Source organism: Mirounga leonina, unplaced genomic scaffold (genome assembly GCF_011800145.1).
Source record: "Mirounga leonina isolate KUSES-001 unplaced genomic scaffold, KU_Mleo_1.0 Mir_154, whole genome shotgun sequence".
Taxonomy (NCBI): Eukaryota; Metazoa; Chordata; class Mammalia; order Carnivora; family Phocidae; genus Mirounga; species Mirounga leonina.
In genome coordinates this window covers 48,474,047-48,496,389 of record NW_023270389.1, presented here as the reverse complement: position 1 = coordinate 48,496,389, position 22,343 = coordinate 48,474,047, and the positions used below count along the sequence as shown (strand labels likewise).

The window sequence follows — 22,343 nt, the reverse complement described above, 5'->3', positions numbered from 1 at the left end:
AAATTTCCCGCACCCCTTTTCCACCCCGCCTCCCCACGCCGTCCCCACTTTCAGCCGCAGCTCTGGAGACCCGGACCGCGCGCTGCTGGGCGGTCGGGTAGAGGTCTTTAGAAAGTAGGCGGGACTGGCCAGATGAATAATTCGGTGTCCGATTTTTCCTGCCTTCGGTGGCAGTTCCTCCTCCGCTTCGTTACTCGATTGCACACGCGGCCCGGCCCTCGGCCCTCGATTGCTCGGGCCTATCACCCTGGGATGCCGCCTGCCGCCGCCGCGGCTGCCGGGCTTGTGGGATCGGTGGCGGAGCCGGAGCCGCGGCGGGAGCTGTGGCCTGAGAGTTAGGGGGGCGGGCCGGCTCATTCCTGGGGTGGGGGCCGAGGACTGGCGGGCGAGAACCCGGGGCCACCGCCCCCCTTCCCTGAGGGAGCGGACACTCCGAGCCTCTGAGGCAGCGGCGGCGGGAGCCGGTCAGAGGGGGCGGCCCCTGGCGGCGACGCCCCCAGCCCTGCCCTGCCCTGCCCGGCCCCACTCCATCCCCAGCCCCAGCCCGATCTAGCCGCGAGAGACGCCGGCGGGGGTTGAGGAAGGCGGCTCCGCGGGGCCCGCCCGCCCCTCCCGGGTCCTTCCACGTCCCCTCCCGGGAGGGACCCACACCTGAGCCCGGACCCACCCCCGGCCGGGGCCACGCTGGATCCGCCTCCCGGCCTGGGTCCCGCCCGCCGGCTGCAGGTGGGCTGCGGCGCCGGAGCCGCGGGCAGTGGGCGGCGGGGAAGGAGGTGAGCCGCGTCCGTGCCGGCTGACGCTCCGGTCCTTGCCCCCGCCGCTGCGCTCTCCTCCTCCCTTTCCCGCAGGCAGGGCGCGGAGTCGCGCGCCCGCCCCGCCGCCGCCGCCTTGTCCCTCTGGGGCACCATGGAGCTCTCCCCGTCGTCCGGAGGAGCCGCGGAGGCGCTGTCCTGGCCGGAGATGTTCCCAGGACTGGAGTCCGACTCGCCGCTACCCCCGGAGGAGCTGGAAGCGGTTGTCCCAGTCGGTGGGGCCGTGGCTGGTGGCATGTTGGATCGGATCCTTCTGGAGTCTGTGTGCCAGCAACAGAGCTGGGTCCGGGTGTACGGTAAGGACCACAGACCATCCTAGAGGCTGGTGTTTTTGCTCTGGCTGAAATTCATCCCTAGTCTCAAGTCCTATTCTCAGTCCCCATCCATTCTGGGTCAGTTTCCCACATCCCTTTTTGTTCTGGCATGCGTTTCTGACAAGTTTCTCCAGGCTGGCGCTTGAGTAGAGAGATGTCATTCAGTATGGTCTTTGGACCTTTTCAGACACCTGCAGGAAGTTTAAGGTGGAGTTGAGCTACGCAGACTTAATATATTAGGGGATAACTTCAAGGGAACTGTCAACCGATTTCAGGGAGGTCTGATGGAACACACCATGAAATCAAGCGAACAGTTTCATTTCTTTCTCTTGAGTGAGGCAAGGCTGGAAACTAAGATACTATGAAATAGCTTAGCAGTGGATAAGATAATAAAATAAAATAGAATAACCAAAAATATTTATTTGGTGGGAAGAGACTAATCTATAACCTCTTTCTGAACCTCATTCTCCCAAAGGCAACCACTTAGTCCAAGGGGTGTGGATTGTGTCAGATTGCACTATTGTTTCTGGTTCTCTTTGTAAAGTGACCGGGTTGCTACTCAGCAAGTTAAAAGTGATGAACACACTAAAACTTTCCCTTTCTGCATTCCTAGCAACCACCTCTTTAATTAAAACTGAATGATGATATTCTATTAGGGTGAGCCTTGTGGCAGCATTAAAACCATGCCAGTTTTGAAAACTCCTAGCCCAAGGATTTATAGCCTGGAATTCAGGACTGAGCTGTGGCTTCCCAAAATATTAAAACGTCAAGATGTTTATCACTTAACTCACGTGAACACAAGACATTAGTGATGTGGCTGAATATAAGAGGGCAAATTTGAAGCACCTGGGATCAAAGACAGACAACGTTAAGATGTTATCCTCCAGTCATGTGCATCTAAGCCTGTAGTGATCAGATCAGTACATTATACTTTTTTCCTTCAATCTTCTGAAGAGGGTATATGTTTACTATTCAGGAGTGACCAAGGCTTAGAAGTTACCTCTCTGGATAGTTCAGTTGATTTCAAGACTTCAAGTCCATCACTATCAGAAAGATCACAGAACAAGGAGTTCAGAGATTTGAGTTTTTGTCTTGGTTCTGCCAGTAAGTGGCTATGTGATTTGGGGTAGATCAGGTAACTTTTTTTCTTAAGGCTCTGGTTCTTCATCTGTAAAGTTAACGAATTGGATTAATAATCTCTTAATGGCCCTTTCAGTTTTAAAAATCCTGTAGTTCTTATAACCAGTTCTTAAGGATTTATATTTGTACCGTTTTATATTTTGCTTGATGTTTATACGTGGTTTTTGATGTTATTCTAAGCCCCTGAAAGAATTAAAGCAAAGAAGTAGGAGATGATGCAAGGTCACCCAGTTCATTCTCAGCAGATTAAAAACTTCAGTGCCTGATTTTCCATCCACCTGCCGATCCCACTTACCCGATAGCTTATACCAAAGGTTGATGAGAACCTGAAAATGAGCTTGAATTAGAGTATATTATAGTTACATTTTCCCATCCTATCCTCCTTTTTATCCTTATACATTTCTTTGGCACATTGTTTTTTACATAAAGTTAGAGATAGGCCATGTTACTGCAAGAGTATATTTCAGTGTCCAAAACTATTCTGTTTGGGTATTCCAGACCTAGCGTAAATTACTGTTCTTTGCGTGTAACCCATAAAAATATGTGCAAGTTTTTGTTGTCCATTTTTAGGGGTAGATTTGTGAGGGGTATGTATACATATATACACACACGGATATGTGGGTATTCTTAAGTATATATGGGTAAATATACGTACATATATTCTCTTCTCATGCACATATGTACTCTGCATTTCAGTGTCAAGTTGCAGACTTTCCACTGCATTGTAACTTTTTTGTCTTCCCTATCAATTAACCAGATGTTTTTATTTACTGTTTAGTACTACTACTTTCCTTCCTCTAAGGCCACTCATCCTGGATACTCCTTTGTTGTCTTTAGTTTGATGTAAATATTCCAAAACTATCTGAATGATTCTTGGCTTTTCTGTGTCCTTGGCTAGTTTTTAAGTTGCCTATTGCATAACTCTTTGAAAAACTTTGAAGTAAAAATAATAATAGAATGTAGAAAATCAGTTTGGAAAACACTAGTTCATTTTTGTTTTTTTGTTGTTTACTTGTTTGTTTTGTGTGTTCACAATTCTGATTGTTTTGGAACATTTAGGTTCTTTTACACAATTTAAGGAGACTTTGATGAGTGTGGTCTAATGTTTTTAAAAGAAATTCAGAAACCTAGTCTAGAGTATACAACTGGGGATTGAGAACTAGGGTTTTTATTCTTTCTTTGCCACAAATTGGTTGTCTAACTTTGGGTAAGTAATTTTAACTCTGTGGCTCTAGGTTTCTACATAAAATGTAGATTCTGGACTAATTGGTATCTGTGGTCCATTCTAGCTATAGAGTTGTCTGATTCTGTGGCCTGCCCTATTATTTTACCTACAACTTAGCCTACCAATTCCAGTCTGACTCTTGGGGACAGGCTTCAAGAAAACCCTTAATGAGTTTAAATCATGATTGTCGGGGGCTTCTGGGGAGGACTTTTATCAAAAGGTCAGTGAACTTAGTTGTGAAAGCAGGAATGTTGAGGGCAGATGTATATTTGTTTGGAATGTTTTGACAAGATAGGAAGGTGGGGGGAAAGGGGGTCTTGCTCAGGTGAAGCTTATTCAGTTTTGAGCACTAACCTGAAATAGCCATGTGGATTTTATTTTATTTTATTTTATTTTATTTTATTTTATTTTATTTTATTTTATTTTATTTTAAAGATTTTATTTATTTGACAGAGAGAGACACAGCGAGAGAGGGGACACAAGCAGGGGGAGTGGGAGAGGGAGAAGCAGGCTCCCCACTGAGCAGGGAGCCCGATGCGGGGCTCCATCCCAGGACCGTGGGACCATGACCTGAGCCGAAGGCAGACACCTAACGACTGAGCCACCCAGGCGCCCCACCATGTGGATTTTAAAAGGGTACAAAGTAAGGAGCTGTATTAAGTGCTCCTGGCTTCTGGCTATGATTCACATCCTCTACCATATACTTATGTTTTTTTGTTTGTTTGTTTGTTTATTTTTAGGTCAAGAGCTTTTATTTTTTAAATATTTTATTTATTTGACAGAGCGAGAGAAGGAACACAAGCAGGGGGAGTGGGAGAGGGAGAAGCAGGCTCCTCACCAAGCAGGGAGCCCGATGCGGGGCTCGATCCCAGGACCCTGGGATCATGGCCTGAGCCAAAGGCAGACACTCAACTGATTGAGCTACCCAGGCGCCCCTACCATATACTTAATGTTTGAAATCAGTAAGCAAACAAGTAAACAAACGGCAATAACACCCCCCCCCAAACTGAATACCTTAACAGAAACTTTTGGAAATATTTTATTAGTTTGCCTCATGAAATTTGAAGACTAGGCACTGTTTTGAGTTTGCTATCGACTATTTTGTCGATAAAACGTATATTTAGAGTTTTGTGTATTGCCAGGATTGGAAAACTTTTTCTGGAATCTGTCCGAGCTTTATAATAGGTAGATGTATATTTAGAACACAAATGCCTATCATTAAGACATAGCTAAGAGAAAATATGCTGCCCTGGCCTTCATTTTCTTTTAGTTGTAAAATGTTTCATTTGTTTTATTACAGTTTTATAATAAGTTGTGCCCATGCCCTGTCAAGACTATAAAATGTTTGATACCAGGAAGTCTGTTTTGTTTGTCTTTGTATTCCTGTCTTGCCACCCCTTCATTGTCACCGAGTCTAGCAGATTGGTACCTTGCTCATAGTCAGTGTCTGTTGAATGTTGATCCATGTGTCCTTTGACCATCCAGATCTCAACCTGACTGATTGTATGGGTGGCAGAGTAGCTTAAACAAAGGCATGCCACAAACAGCTAAATATGGATGCAGAATCCAAGAGCATCAAATGCAGAACATTTTTCAGATATTTATAGCCTCAAAGCAAAGTCAATTGGCTGAAAAAGCGCAGCAGCTTAGCAAAAGGAAACGGGAGCGGCAAAGCCAGCCTCACTGTCTGTGCTTTCTGGTAAACAATGAGAACATTAAAATTAACTACTTTACCATGAATGGACGGCGAGTGCAGGACACTGGGAGACATTGAAGATGCCAGTCTCTGTTAGTGCCTGCATTGGAGCTTTGCAGCCATCAGCACAACGGGTCTGCGAGTGTGTGCGCAGATGTGCCCTTGGATAGCTAGAGGGGAAATAAGTTATCACACTAAAGTGCTCACCAAGCAGTCATATGGTTTTGATTTTAATAGTATAAGCAGGACTTATCTAAAATATTCACTTAATAAAATAAATAACATCAACATTATTGCTTACCGTTAAGCTAGTATATAGCTCATTGTTTATTGATGACTGATAGGGATCTGCTGGAAATTTTCCAAAGGCTGGTACTATTTCAGCAAGCAGAACAGAAAAAGAATTAATCATACTGCATCATATACCATATAATTCTGGAAAAGTGACAAATGAGAATTTGGTAAGAATTTCTCATGAACTCCATATGAGTTGATGGGGGACAGTTTTCCCTGTTTGTAGTAAATAATTTTGCTTATGTTTCATGAATTAAGTCAAAGGATGAGATAGGTTTCATTGCATTTTTAGAGAATATGCCTCTATATTTACTTAAAACATTGTAACCAGTAACAAGTCTAAGAAGTTGTTTCATTTTGGTGCATATGAAGATGTCACTAATTCATTGGCCTTATAAGGAATGTTCTTAACATAATTAACTTTGAATATTCTCAGTGAATCACTCATTCTTACATGTCTTAAATATGTACCCCATGCTTGACTTCTGTTTTGTATTAATGTGTGGATGAATGAAATTGTTCAAGTTTTGTGTGCTCTAGCTACTTGATTGCTTGAAGAAAATCAGTGAATGTGTACTCAGTACATCCCAAAACATGTTCGTGTTACTTAAGTGTTTTAATTTCCTCAAATACTATACATTGAACTTTTATAATGATTATTAATATTTTAGCAATTCTTGGGATTGTAAGCTTGAGTTCAGTACTTAGGATGTGGCATTAGCTTTGAAGGTTGATACGTTAATTTCTCAATACATTTTATGTACATTAGGAGTAGACAGTTGTTCACTGAAACGAGACAGAACTATCGAGAATGCCTAGGAGTATACTGTTTATTTTAAATTATATTGATTTCAAATAGCCCCCCCTTTTTTTTCCTTTGAGAGAAAATTAGTATATCTCATTTAAATTGTGTGTTCTGTTAATGTTAGAGACATGTACAATTTCCTTTATCATATCTTAGTATTTTTCTACCCTCTATCATGTTGGTCTATTGCTATTTCATTTTCAAAGAATGAAAATATTTTTGAAGAATAGAACTATACATAATCTCTTTTCCATAACCGTTAGGACTAGAGTGCTTCAGAATTCAAAATTTTTTTGATTTTAGAAAATAGGGTGTGTGTGTACACAGTGACATAACCCTCTTAATGGGTCTGGAGCAACATCCAGGAATCAATCATATTAATACTCCTGTAGTTAAGTAAAAATCCACACTAAGTATGGTTTAAGACTATAAATAGTGTTATGTCAGTGAGGGTCAGATTTTACTGCTAAACAAGTTATGAAGAAAGTGTTTTCGGGCGCCTGGGTGGCTCAGATGGTTAAGCGTCTGCCTTCGGCTTAGGTCATGATCCCAGGGTCCTGGGATCGAGTCCCATATTGGTCTCCCGGCTCAGCGGGGAGCCTGCTTCTCCCTCTGGCCCTCTCCCCTCTCATGCTGTTTCTCTCTCGCTCGCTCTCTAAAAAATAAATAAAATCTTTAAAAAAAAAAAAAAGTGTTTTCAGAGCTTTTTGGATTTAGGAATTAGAGGTATGGAATTGAGGATATGTACAAATATTCTGACATAGATAATGCAAAGTTCTAGAATGCACCTGTTTGAGAATAGTTCACTTATAAAGAGTGCCTTTATCTTTTCTACGTCATAAAATTCAGTGCATGTACTTTAAAAAATGATGTGCAATTGTGTCTTATTATGTTGAATGAAATAAATTTCTCTGATTTGCTAAGGAAAAAAAGGAATTCACATGACAAAGCACATAGGTTTTACTGAGATTACTAAGGAAGTGGTGGCAGGGCAGTGGTTTCTAATGCTTTCTTTCATTAGAAAGAAGGATGAGGTAAGTTGAAGCAGAGGGTTTATGTAATTGTTCTTTGCAGTTGCTCTCTTCAGTGGCACAGAGTGATTTGATCACCTTTTAAAGTAGGTGAACCACAAAAAAGCATTCAACTAATGCCTGAGTTAATCCAGAAAAAATTCAGTTGTCTGCTCCCTTGTCCCTCCCTTTTGGAATAACTTTTAAGTAACAGGAGAGGTGTTTGGTCTTGTTAACCAGGAGGAGGAGTTTGAAGTGTGCTGAGGGCACTACTGAAATTGCTTCACCCTGTCTTGGCAGAGGGATAATTGCTCTCTGATGTTTGTAAAAACCCCTTTCTTCCCGAAGGCTATCAAGTGCTTCGCAAGACCTGTAGGGAGAGAACCCCTGACAAATTTAATGTAGCTTATTTTCTTTTTTCTTTTTTTTTTTTAAAGATTATTTATTTATTTGAGAGAGAGAGAGAATGAGAGAGAGCGAGTACATGAGAGGGGGGAGGGTCAGAGGGAGAAGCAGACTCCCTGCTGAGCAGGGAGCCCGATGCGGGACTTGATCCAGGGACTCCAGGATTATGACCTGAGCTGAAGGCAGTCGCTTAACCAACTGAGCCACCCAGGCGCTCTGTAGCTTATTTTCTAATGAGAAGGCAGCCATCAAGAAGTACCTGATATGCAAGTGGTAGAGAAGAAGATGTGCTGAGGTCCAGGTAGTAAGTAGTATTAGTGGGTCTGCTGTAAACAAAATTAAAATTGAACCCTTGAAGGCATGACTAAACTTCATTTGCTAGGCTGTGATACAGAATTTCTCATCTTATCTCTATAGCAGGTTTGGATGTTAGGAGTCAGAGTTTTGTCTTCCCACCAAGTGTTGGTTACATTAATTCATTGCCCGAGTCTCCTTTGCTCATAAGAGTCCAATTTAGATCCTGATTGCATTCTTATGCCTCCATAAATTGTCTTCAGCATTGCTCAAGTTCTGTTCATATTGTGTCATTTTCAGTAGGCTTTCTGAAAGTACCCCTTACCCGACTCCTGAGTTGAAAAGACTGGTAATACTTGCAGATACTGTTTGGGAGAGCAAAAATTTACAAAGGAAAATATTTGACATAAGGCAAGAAAACAAAATTCAAAAGAATAGTGTGGAAAGTTAAAGAAAACTTTAAAGTTGATAGTCCTAAATATTTTCAAAACAATCCTTTAAGTTACCTCATTGAGGAAACTGGATCAGGAAGTTTAGCTTATTCCCAAAATTGGAGACAAATTCCACAGTTTGTCAGGATTAGAACTCTAACCTCAGATTCCTCAGCCTCCTGTTTTAGCTTTTAGATCTTACTGCTTTCCCTTAGGGAGATGGCCTTTCAAAACTGAAGGTCAGGAAAACTGGACAGTGAGAAATACCAGATTGTTAGTTTCACAGTCTTTAAGGGAAATGCTGGAAGTACCATTACCTAGGTAACAGAAAACAAAAATGGACAAAACATCCAGAAAGTAGGAGGATGAGAATAATCTCATAATGTGATTGTTAAGAGGTAGAGCAGAGGACAGATTAAATATTTTTCATCTCTAAATTTTTTATCCATAAATTCTTTATTCTGTAATTGGAAGTAATGTTTTAAGGAAATTTGAATGTTTCATTTATGATGCTTAGAAACCTGGATAATACCTAATAAGTTTCTGCCTTTTTAAATTTCTGACCTCTCTGATTCATAGCATTAAAAAATTAATACCTTTTTTCTTATTATGAGTATAATAGTGCTTAATGAATTTGAATTCTAGGAAAAGCCAAAGAAAATTAAAGTCACCTGTAATTACACCTCTCAGATATAACTGTTCTTTTAATATTTTGTTGTATTTTATCCTTGTCTTTTCTGTGCAAAAATTGTACTTTTTTGTATGTATTTGGTATCATTGCATATTATTTTAAATCCTCCCTTGTTTCTTTTTTTTTTTAAAGATTTATTTATTTGACAGAGAGAGAGCGAGAGCAGGAACACAAGCAGGGGGAGTGGGAGAGGGAGAAGCAGGCTTCCCGCCGAGCAGGGAGCCCGATGTGGGACTTGATCCTAGGACCCTGGGATCATGACCTGAGCCGAAGGCAGACGCTTAACGACTGAGCCACCCAGGCGCCCTATCCTCCCTTGTTTCTAACAGTGTATTTTCTTAGGTTTTTAAAAAAGTTTAAAACTTTTTCAAATATGTTTTTATTTTTAAATTTAATTAAAAACATAGGTAAACATTTCCATCTTTCAATATTCAAAAGACATAAAAAGATATTCCGTGAGATCTCTGTCACCCCTCCTCCATACCCCTCACTTACCATCTGGCAGGCAATCATTGTTCACTCCACACAATCAATAAATGTTTGAAATTCTTGTGTATGCTCAGCATACCTATTCCTTGCCCAGAGAAACAGATAAATAGATATGTAAAAACTCCACCGAGAGTGGGGTCCAAGAAATTTCGTTCACAAAAATGTAAGGTCATGTTTTTTTCAAGGTTAGTGAATGGACTGGAGCAGGCCCGCAAAGGAAGTTGGCTGGGAGTTCTGGGGGTCTGGAGCCAGTTGTTAATTGCTTTATATCTGAATTGATAATATAATAGTTTTTACTGTGTATATTGCTTTTTTCTCCTTTTTTATACAAATGATAACCCGTTAAAGGAATTTATCTGCACCTTGTGTTATTCCTGCCTCACATCCCCTCTCTCTACACACTTACTAATATATTTTTGACATAGTTTCCTGTCAGTTTGTAAAGCAGTTCCTCATTCTTTTTGTGGCTATATAATGCCTGAATGAATCATAATTTATTTAACCAGTCCCCAAGTTTTCCTGGTACAAGTGATAATACAGTGAATAATCTTGAATATAAGCCATTTTGCTTGTGTATGAATATTTTTGTAAGAAAGTTCATAGGATCGCTAGGTCAAAGATATGTGTACTTGTGATTTTGAAAGATATTTCCAAATTGCTCTTGTTATAGGTTGTAACTATTTCTATTTTGCCAGCAGTGTATGAGAATGCCTATCTCTCTACACATAGGGAATTATCAAGAATTTTTGAATATGACAATCTAATTGATGAAAATAGTTTTAAATTTAATTTTTCATATCTCTTACATTGATTGTCTTACAGAGCCATTTAAATACATCCTTTTCTGTGAATTGTACATATCTTTTGCCCATTTTTATTGGGTTGTTGGATCTTTTTCCTAGTGATTTGTAGGAACTCCTTATTAAATAAGGAAGCTTTTATCTGTAATGAGTTGCCAGTATTTTCATTTGTCTTTTCTTTCCCTCTCTATAAGAAAATTATTTTCATGAAGTTGAATGTATTCGCTCTTTTATGGCTCTTTGTTTTTATGTTATAGTTAGCATGGCCTTTCCTATTCTGAGGTTATAAAATAATTCTTCCATGGTTTGTCAAGTACTTCTTTGTTTTCATTTTTTATACTTAAATCTTTGAACCATTTGGAATTCATCCTGCTATAAGGTGTGAGATACAGATACAATTTCATTTTTAGAAAGATGGCTTTCCAGTTGTCCTAACACCATTTGTTGAATAACTCATCTTTTCTCCACTGGTTTAAGATGACTTCTCTATCCTTTGGTAGACTACCATTTATATGTTTTGTTTCTTTCAAGATTTTCTACTCTATTCTGTTGGTCTGTCTATATTGATGTGTCAGTATCACACTGTTTTATTACTAAGCCTTTATAATATGAAAACATAATTTGTTAATGAGTATAATTTAATATAACTTATTTAACCACTATCCTATTTTAGACATTAACATTTTCCCAAATTTGTATATTAATAGTCTACTGATTGTCTTTGTGCACAAGTCTTTGAATTGAACTTCTCACTGTTCCCTTAGGCTGAATTACTAGAAGAGTATGTCTTTATTTATTTATTTTTTTAAGATTTTATTTATTTATTTGACCGAGAGAGACACAGCGAGAGAGGGAACACAAGCAGGGGGAGTGGGAGAGGGAGAAGCAGGCTTCCCGCCAAGCAGGGAGCCCGATGTGGGGCTCGATCCCAGGACCCTGGGATCATGACCTGAGCCGAAGGCAGACGCTTAACGACTGAGCCACCCAGGTGCCCCGAAGAGTATGTCTTTAAAGGCCTGAGACTTGGTACCAAATTGGTGTGACCTTCCTGGAAAGCAATTCCTACCACAAATATATGAAATTATGGCCTGTAATTTAAATCCTACTTCTGTATTGCTACTTGCACAGTAGCAATTTTTGCATAGCTTTCATATAGTGCCTTAAGCATTATTTAGCACGTATTAAAAGTCCTCAGAGGGGCGCCTGGGTGGCTCAGTTGGTTGGCAACTGCCTTCGGCTCAGGTCATGATCCTGGAGTCCCAGGATCGAGTCCCGCATCGGGCTCCCTGCTGAATTAGGCTTTGTGCTTCTCCCTCTGACCCTCCCCCCTCTCATGTGCTCTCTCTCTCTCATTCTCTCTGTCTCAAATAAATAAATAAAAAATCTTTAAAAAAAAAAAAAAAAAGTCCTCAGAGTTCTAATGCTAATAACACTGCCCTTCAAAAAATGGAGTTGTTTTTTCCCAGTGGTATTCCTTTTCATTAATGGCATATTTCCAAATGAAAGAGGGAAGGGCATGAGTATAGAGTCAAGCAGTTGGTCTGCTAAGGGTCAAATCCATGACCGTGGCTTTATTTATACTATTAGAGTCCAACTGAAATAACCTGACATAGACACATAATGGTTCAAATACTCTAAGAACATAGTTGGTGGCTTTCCTCTCAGCTCTTGGTGTCCTCCTTCTACTCTTTGTTTTTCAGAGTATTAAGAAGGAAGTGACATTCATGAAAATTCTTTTTTTTTTTTTTTTTTTTAAAGATTTATTTATTTATTTGACAGAGAGAGTACAAGCAGGGGAAGCAGCAGAGGGAGAGGTAGAAGCAGACTCCCCGCTGAGCTGCGGGGCTTGATCCCAGGACCCTGAGATCATGACCCAAGCCGAAGGCAGATGCTTCACCAACTGAGCCACCCAGGCGCCCCCAAAATTCTTTTGAACATGTTTTGAATATAAGTTCATTTAGTTTTAGCTGGATGAACCGACTAAGGTGTATGTCTTATATAGTACTGTGTTAAGGACTGAGGTTTTAGCATGGCTTTTATTTAGGTATATTCTAGGGAGGTTTATTATGTCACACAAAGCCTAATTCAAGGAATGGCAACGAGAATTAACATTAATGACAAAATTAACTGAAAATCTTTTCTTCAGAAAAAAAAGGGTAGGAAAATGAATTAGACTCTGGAAAATCATAGTTTATATAGACAACTAATTAACCAAAAAATTTTTTTTAAGTACTTTTTAAAGAGCAGATTTAGATTCACAGCAAAATTGAGAGGAAGGTATGGAGATTTACCATATATTCCTTGTCCCGACATCTGCATAACCTCCCCGAATATCAACATCTCTGGCCAGAGTGACACATTTGTTACAGTTGATGAACCTACATTAACACATCATTATCAGGCAAAGTCTGTAGTTCATACTAGGGTTCACTCTTGGTGTATAAATTTTGTGGGTTTGGACAAATGAGTGACATGTATCTACTATTTTAGTATCATACAGAATCAATCAATCTTTCTTTTTCTCCTTTCTTTTCCTTTCTTTTCCTTATATTCTTTTCCTTCCTTTCTTCCATCCTCCTTCCTTCCCTCCTTTTGATTTTATTTTTTAAGTAATCTCCATACCAACATGGGGCTCCAACTCACAACCCCGAGATCAAGAGTGGCATGCTCCATTCACTGAGCTGCCAGGTGCCCCTCCTACAGAATATTTTCACTGCCTTTATCCTCTGTGCTCTGTTTATTCATCTCTTCATATCCCCTACCCCCTACCCATGGCAACCACTGATATTTTTACTGTCGCTATAGTTTGCCTTTTCCAGAATTCTATATAGTTGGAATCATACCCACATTTTCTTTTATCAGTTAGCTGTTTTATTTAGCATGTATTATATAATCATAAGCTTGCCTTACTAAGTCAGAAAGGAGCAAACTTAGAAAGGAACAAAGTAGTTTAACTTTTGACAATGATATAGAGCAGTTTGGAAGTGAAACTAGGAATCCTGTACCTAGTTAATATTTGTGGAGGCTTGTAGGAAATTTTGTTTAGATTAAATTTGGGCAGGATATAAAATATAAATATCTTGCTCCCATGATTCCCTTAGGCTTCACTACATACACTTCTTTGTATTTGTAAATTTTTTTTTTTTTTAAGATTTTATTTATTTGAGAGCAAGCGAGAGAGAAAGAGAGAACATGGGCAGGGCGGAGGGTAGAGGGAGAGGGAGGGACTCAATCCCAGGACCCTGGGATCATGACCTGATCCAAAGGCAGACGCTTAACAGACTGAGCCACCCAGGGGTCCTATATTTGTAAACTTCAAGAATGCCTCTGAATGAGGAAACCCAAGGCCTTTATAACGCATGTTCCAATTTTGAAATGGGCTAGTTTTTCCCAGGTGGTTGGTGATAAGTTTATAGCAACAAACAGACCTTGAAAAAGATGGCCGGGACAATACTAACAAAAGACATGTTTTGATATCTAAGAAAAAACTCTCTTTAGTATTTTCTGGTTTCATAAAAACTTCATAGTTTTCCTTTTTATAGACATGAAGATTTATATGACTATTTTTTAATCTAGCTTGATAACATGGTTAAGAAAGAACAGCATCATCTGTGGTGATTCCTATTAAAATAGAAAGGTAATCCAGAAGATTTGATAGGGCCATATTTCTTGCTGTTTTGTTTAAGTCAGAAAGTCTTAAGAGGAAATTTTTAGTTAGTTGCACTTTAGGTTATGTTTTTGGTATAAATCTTGATTGTCAGGCCAGAGCGTCACCTTGAAGAGGTGTTACTGTGTTATAGCTATTGGCCAGTAATCTTTCTTTTTCTGAAACTTAACTAACAATGATGTTTCTCTTATATAATCAGTAATGTTATTCCATTTACTTGTAAGCATATTATATAAAATTATGTTTTTACAAATTTTTCCTGCAATCTGAAATAGCCTGTTTTTTTTTTTTTCTTTCAACAAATTTATGAAACATGGTAAGTCTTTATTTTTGGGGGGAGGTAGTCATGAAATAGTTAATGCTTTAAAGATTCTTGGTGAAGTAAGATTAGAATCTGGGTAAGGTTGGAATCAGTTCCAATCCAGTACCTTTTTTGTTTTTTTTAAAAGATTACCCTATCTTTATTATCTAAGTTCATAATTACTGTTTCCAATTTAATATATTTGTGTTAAAATGTATCACAAGCTGTTTAAAGTAGCATTTTAATTCTTTTCTAAGTTGTTTTAGAGTTTAGCAGTAGGTCTTATTAATGCTCTCTGCCTCTTTCAGAGTTATGTAGTTAAGAATGGATATCGAGTTCTTCTTTGGTGAACTGCAGCAATAAAAGTGAAAATGCTTGATAGAATAACCAGTAGATTCTTTTTGTGTGTGTGTGGTAAAATATACATACTAAATTTCATTTTAACCATTTGTAAGTGTACAATTCAAATACAGTCCTGGGGCACCTGGCTGGTTCAGGCTGTGGACCATGGGACTCTTGATCTTGGGGTTGTAAGTTTGAACCCCACGTTGGGTATAGAGATTACATAAAAATAAAATTTTAAAAAGGTTATTTTTAAAAATACAGTCACGGGGCGCCTGGGTGGCTCAGTTGGTTGAGCGACTGCCTTCAGCTCAGGTCATGATCCTGGAGTCCCGGGATTGAGTCCCGCATCGGGCTCCCTGCTCGGCGGGGAGTCTGCTTCTCCCTCTGACCCTCCCCGCTCTCATGCTCTCTGTCTCTCATTCTCTCTCAAATAAATAAATAAATAAAATCTTTAAAAAAAAAAAAATACAGTCACAATGTTGTGTAATCCTCAGCACTATCTATACTCAAATTATTTTCATTATCCCCAACAAACACTCTGTACCTGGTAAACAATAACTGTCCTTTTTCCCCTCCTGGTAACCTCTATTCTACTTCCTGTCTCTATGAATTTGTCTATTCTAGGTACTTCATACAAGAAGAATCATACAATATTTTTCCTTCTGTGTCTGGCTTATTTCACTAAACAATGTCTTCAAGGTGGCATGTATCATCCTTGTAGCTTATATCAAAATTTCATTCTTTTAATGGCCAAATAATTTTCCATTGTAAGTATATATAACATTTTGTTTATTCATCTGTTGGTGGATACTGGGTTGTTTCCACCTCTTGGTTATTGTGAATAATGCTTCTATGAACACTGGTGTGCAAATATCTCATTGAGAAGTTGCTTTCAGTTTTTTTGGATATGTACCTAGGAGTAGAATTGCTGGATCTTATGGTAGTTTTGTTTAACCTTTCGAGAAACAGCCAAACTTTTCCACAGTATCTGTACCCTTTTATATTCCTACCAGTAATACACAAGGGTTCCAGTGTCTCCACATTCTTGCTCACACTTATTTATTGTTATTTTCCATTCTTTTTGATTATAGCCATCTTAGTAGGTGTGAAGTGGTATCTCATTGTGGTTTTGATTTTCATTTCCCTAATGATTAGTGGTGTTGAGTATCTTTTCATGTGTTTATTGACTATTTTTAGATTTTATTTGGAAAACTGTCTTTTCAAATCCTTGTTTTATATTAGTTCTTAGTCGATATATTTGTATTTTTTAAATTGTCAGTAATAGTGTTAATTATCCCATACACTAATCTTAACTCTAGTAATGGGGCCATTCATGAGCATAATTATAGCAGCAACAATAATGACAAAGTAAAACTTCTTGGGTGCTCATGATGAGCCAGGCACAGTTCTGGGTGCTTTATGCCTATGAATTTATTTAATCTTCATGAATACCCTATGAAGTAAATACTTTTATTACCCTCATTTTGTAGATGAGGAATCAGAGTCATAGAGTTGTAAAGGAACTTGCTCATGGTGTATAGGAAGTAAGTGGCTGATGTGGGATTTGAATCCAGGCAGTTCGCTCTTGAGTTACGTTCTTTTTTTTTTTTTTAAAGATTTTATTTATTTATTTGACAGAGAGAGACACAGCAAGAGAGGGAACACAAGCAGGGAGAGTGGGAGAGGGAGAAGCAGGCCTCCCGCAGAGCAGGGAGCCCGATGTGGGGCTTGATCCCAGGACCCTGAGATCATGACCTGAGCCGAAGGCAGACGCTTAACCGACTGAGCCACCCAGGCGCCCCTTGAGTTACATTCTTAACTACTATATAATTTGGCTTCACACCTATAAAAAATTCAAACTGTTACTATAAAAGCATAAAGTGTGATGTTTGTTAATTTGAACCTTGAACCTGTAGTTTACCTATGTGTTTTATATACCACCGTAACTGTAAACTGATGACATTTGATCTGCTGGATATGCTTTGGGTGTTACAATGTTTCTGAATATCTTTGTAGAATTGTCCAAGTTTTATTAACTGTATACAACATGAGAAAGCTGTATGTGGATGAATAGTATGATATTTCTTTCTTTTTTTTTTTTTTTAGAGAGAGAAAGAGAGCACATGGCTGGGAATGGGGAGGGGCAGAGGGCGAGGGAGAATCCTAAGCAAGCTCCACACTCAGTGTGGAGCCCAAAGGGGGGATTGGTCTCACGACCCTGAGATCGTGACCTGAGCTGAAATCAAGAGTTGAATGCTTAACTGACGGAACCATCCAGGCACCCCATGATATTGCTATATTTAAAAAAAGTTAAGCCTGTTAGCTAACTAAAATTTATGTATTTTTAGCAGTAATACAAAATAGGAAAATTGTTTTTTAAATAAAAGAATGCCTTTCTAGGCCTGTTGTTTGTTTGATCGAGACACTGAGAATCCTGAAATTTAAGAGACCACACCGTCTTAAGAACCATGGGTTGTATTCATTTGGGACGTAGCTTTATTTATTCCGGGATTTACATTTCAGGTGGCTCTCCACTTTAATATTATTAATTCTAAAAAGAGGATCTGCTTTCATAGAGCCAGGTAAAACCAAATATTGATCAGAGTTTGGCCAGATAGCAGATATTTTAGGATATTTATAGAATTCACATGTACTTCTCTAAAAGCCCAGGAACAGTGGCCTCTTGATGGATCTTACCTGCTTTCCTCTTAGTTCCTCTTGAACCTCGCTATCCTTGTGGTACATATGCTTTATAATTTTAATCTATCCTGAAGTTTGTATTTCAAGGACTCAGAAACTTAAAGGATGATTTATACATGGTAAAATGTGTGAATTGGTTCTGAAATTTAACTTCTTTCCTACTAATTGTAATTTCTCAAAATCTGTGATTTTTTTTTTTTTTTGAGCTATGGACAATGTAGCAAGGGGAAGTGAGGTATAGTCTTAAGTTCTGATCAGTTCATCTTTTTTTTTTTTTTAAAGATTTTTATTTGAGAGAGAGAGAGCATGAGTGGGGGTGGGGTGGTTAGAGGGAGAAGGAAAGGGAGAAGGAGAAGCAGACTTCCCGTTGAGCAGGGAGCCCTGATTCAGGGCTTGATCCCAGGACCCTGGGATCATGACCTGAGCTGAAGACAGATTCTTAACCGACTGAGCCACCCAGGTGCCCCGAGTTCATACATCTTTAAAAATATGAGTTCATATGATGTTTTTGATATGCAACTGTACATATTTAAAGTATAATTTGATAGGCTTTGAAATATGTTAGTAACTGTGCAACCATCACCACAATCAAGAAAATGAGCATCTAGTTCCTCTGAAAAGTTTCCTTGCCTCCCTTTGTAATCTGACTGCACCATCCCTCCTACCACATGACCAGATAAACAGTAATATGCTTTCTGTCTTTATGGATTAGTTTAGGTTTTCAAGAATTTTGAATAAATGGAATCATACAGTATATACTTATTTCTAGTCTGGCTTCTTTTGTTCAGAACATTTTGAGATTCATCCATGTTATTTCACATATCAGTAGTTAATTTCTTTGTATTGCTGAGTAGTATTGAATTCCATTGGCTATTCCATAATTATTTATCAGTTCACCTTATTTATTTATTATTTTAGAGGAAGAGAGCATGTGCATGTGGGGGTGAGGGTGGAAGGGAGAGAGTGAATCTCAAGCACAATCTGCTGAGCATAGAACCCGATGCAGGCTGAGAGGAAATCAAGAGTCGGACACTTAAGTGACTGAGCCACCCAGGCACGCCTATCGGTTCACCTTTTGATGAACATTTGGGTTGCATTTTTTTGACTGTGACAAATAAAGCTTTTGTGAACATTTGTATACAAGTCTTTTTTTTTTTTTAAAGATTTTATTTATTTGAGAGAGAAAGAATGAGACAGAGAGAGCATGAGAGGGGGGAGGGCCAGAGGGAGAAAATCTTTGTGATCTAGGGCTACATGAAGATTTTCTTTTTCTTTTTATTAAAGTTTATTTATTTTTAGTAAGTCTACATGCAATGTGGGGCTCAAACTCATGCCCCTGAGATAAAGATTTCTGAAATAAAAACCAAAAGCACAACCCACAGAAGGAAAAAAAAAATCAACATCATCAAAATTCACCCAGGCACCCAATTACTATAATTATATAATAAGTTTTGAGGTCAGGGATGCCTGGGTGGATCAGTTGGTTAAGCAGCTGCCTTCGGCCTGGGTCATGATCCCAGGGTCCTGGGATTGAGTCCCACATCGGGCTCCTTGCTCAGCAGGGAGCCTGCTTCTCCCTCTCTCTCCCTCTGCTTGTGCTCTCTCTGTCAAATAAATAAAATCTTTAAAAAAAAAAAAAAGTTTTGAGGTCAGGTATAAATCCTCTAACTTTGTTTTTCTTTTTAAAAGCTATTTTGGCCAGGGCGCCTGGATGGCTCAGTCAGTTCCGGCTCAGGTTGTGATCTCAGGGTTGTGATTATCTCTCTCCCTACCCCTCTACACCCCCCTCCCCCGCCCTCCTCACCCCCCCACCCCCACTCATATGCGTGCATTCTCTCTCTCTCAAATAAATAAGTATATAAAATTTTTAAAAAAGAAAAAAGTTATTTTGGCTAGTCTAGTCATTTGCCATGCCCATATAAATTTTAGAGTCAGTCTGCTAGGGGATTAATATCATAACAATATCAAGTCTTTCAATTCAGTACATGTCTCTATTTTGTCTTTAATTTCTCTCTACAAAGTTTTCAGTATATATTGCTTCTCGGCCTTTTGGCTAAGATCAAGTGTAGTGTCTGTTCTTATCAGTTTAAAGTTTTCGGTATACGGTCTTGCACATTTTTGGTTAAATTTGCCCCTGAGTATTTCATAGTATGATTGTATGATTTAAAAAAATTTAATTCAATTATTTGTAGCTAGTATACAGAATGATAATAGATTTTTGCATTTCATTTTGTATTCTACAGACTTGCTAATAAACTCATTTGCTATCTCTAGTGAATTTTTTTGTAGATTAAATTGGCTTTTCTGTATAGAGAATCATATATATTCTCTGCATATAAAGACAGTTTTACTTCTTTTCCAAACAGGATGCCTTTTATTATTTTTTCTTGCCTGATTACATTGGCTAGAACTTTCAGGATGATGCTTAATAGAAATGATGGGAGCAGACATCCTTTCTTCTTTTAGCTGAAAAATGTTCAGGGACTCCTGGCTGGCTCAGTAGAGCACGTGACTCTTGATCTCTGGGTCATGAATTCAAGCCCCACATTGGGCGTAGAACTTACTTTTAAAAAAAGAAAAAAAAGAAAAAATTTTCAGTCTTTTACCATTTAAGTGTGATGTTAGCTTTGGTTTTTTTGTTGTTGTTGTTTTTCTGTAAGATGCCCTTTATCAATTTGAAGACGTTTTCTTCTGTTCCTAGTTTCTTAAGAGGGTTGTTTTTTGTTTATTAAATCAGGAATGGATGTTGAATTTTTTTGTGAAATGCATTTTCTTTATTGAGATGATCATATATTTTTTCTTTTAGTCTTTTAATATTAATTACATTGGTTTTTTTTTTAAGATTTTATTTATTTATTCAACAGAGAGAGAGACAGCGAGAGAGGGAACACAAGCAGGGGGAGTGGGAGAGGGAGAAGCAGGCTTCCCGCCGAGCAGAGAGCCCGATGCAGGGTTCGACCCCAGGACCCTGAGATCATGACCTGAGCCGAAGGCAGACGCTTAACGACTGAGCCACCCAGGCGCCCCTACATTGATTTTTTTTTAAAAAAGATTTTATTTTTATTTGAGACAGCATGACCTGGTGAGGGGTGGGGGGCAGAGGGAGAGGGAGAAGCAGTGGCAGGGAGCCCAGCACGGGGCTTGATCCCAGGACCCCAGTTCCATGATCTGAGCCAAAGGCAGACGCTTAACCAACTGAGCCACCCAGGCACCCCTAATTACACTGACTTTTGAAACTAACTTGCCATTCTGGCATAAACCTTACTTGGTCATGTGTTGTTAACCTTTTTATGTGTTGCTTAATTTGTCTGATTTGTTTTGCTAAAATTATGTTAAATAATTTTGCATCTATATTCATGGAAAAAATACTGGTTTGTGGTTTTCTTTTGATATCTCTGGCTTTGGTTTCAGAATGTGCTGAAATCATAGTATGCATTGTAAGGTATTACTTTCATGTTTAATTTTCTGCAAGAGTTTGTGTAGAATTGGTACTATTCCTTGTACATTTGTTAAAATTCATCAGAGAAGCCATCTGGACTTTGACTTCTCTTTGTGGGAAGATTTTTCACTTCAAATCCAATTTCTTTAATAGATATAAGGTCATTTATTGTTTGTGTCTTTGTAGGATTATGTCAGTTTTGTCTCAGTTGTCAAATGTATCAGCATAAAATGTTCATAGTATTTCCTTATTTATTTTATTTTATTTTATTTTATTTTAAGATTTTATTTATTTATTTGAGACAGAGAGAATGAGAGAGAGAGAGCACATGAGAAGGGGGAGGGTCAGAGGCAGAAGCAGGCTCCCTGCCGAGCAGGGAGCCCGATGCGGGACTCGATCCAGGGACTCCAGGATCATGACCTGAGCCGAAGGCAGTCGCTTAACCAACTGAGCCACCCAGGCACCCTATTTTATTTTTTTTAAAGATTTTATTTATTTATTTGGCAGAGACAGTGAGAGAGGGAACACAAGCAGGGAGAGTGGGAGAGGGAGAAGCAGGCTTCCTGCGGAGCATGGAGCCCGATGTGGGGCTCGATCCCAGGACCCCGGGATCATGACCTGAGCCGAAGGCAGACGCTTAATGACTGAGCCACCCAGGCGCCCCAGTATTTCCTTATTTTAATATCTGTAGAATCTCTAACAATGTTACTTCTTTCATTCCTGATATTGTAAATTTGTGTCTTATATATTTTATCCCCCATCAGTCTGGTTTAGGTTTATCAATTTTACTGATCTGAGAATCAGCTTTCGGTTTCATTGCCTTTTTAAATTTCTTTTCTTTGTTTTTAATTTCATTGATTTCTCTTCTGATCCTTTTTTCTTTTCTTCTGTGTACTTTGGGTTTCATTTGTCATTCCTTTGCTTGCTAGTTTGTTAGTGTAGAATCTGAGGCCAATGATTTGAGACCTTTCCTCTTTTCTAGTAAAGGCATTTTCTTTCTTTCTTTTTTTAAGATTTTTTATTTATTTGACAGAGAGAGCACAATCAGGCAGAGTAGCAGGGAGCCTGCTTCCCCCTCTCATTTCTCTTTCATTATTGTTTTTGGGGCACCTGGGTGGCTTGGTCGTTAAGTGTCTGCCTTCAGCTCAGATCATGATCCCAGGGTCCTGGGATCGAGCCCCCCACATCGGGCTCCCTGCTCTGCGGGAAGCCTGCTTCTCCCTCTTCCACTCCCCCTGCTTGTGTTCCCCCTCTCGCTGTGTCTCTCTCTGTCAAATAAATAAATGAAATCTTTAAAAAAAATATATTGTTTTTGACCCATGAACTATGTAGAAGTATGTTATATAATTTTCAGGTATTTAGGGTTTTCCAGCTATCTTTTCATTACTGATTTCTGATTTGCGGTCAACAATATACTTTGTATGATTTGAATCCCTTTAAATTTACCGAGACTTGTTTTATGGTCCAGAATGTAGTATACACTTA

At 39.1% G+C, this 22,343-nt stretch overlaps 1 protein-coding gene and 1 pseudogene across 2 annotated transcripts in view; both read left to right on the top strand.

The window, feature by feature from the left end:
- The first annotated feature begins 295 nt into the window (after positions 1–295).
- RASAL2 (RAS protein activator like 2) overlaps positions 296–22,343 on the top strand; it is a 365,020-nt gene continuing 342,972 nt past the window's right edge. For both annotated transcript variants that reach the window (XM_035010715.1, XM_035010714.1), the window contains exon 1: positions 296–1,108. In XM_035010715.1, the coding sequence (XP_034866606.1) occupies positions 907–1,108 (202 nt within the window). In that variant the 5' untranslated portion in view covers positions 296–906. The remainder of the gene's footprint in view (positions 1,109–22,343) is intronic.
- Positions 19,453–19,601, top strand: LOC118014630 (annotated as a pseudogene).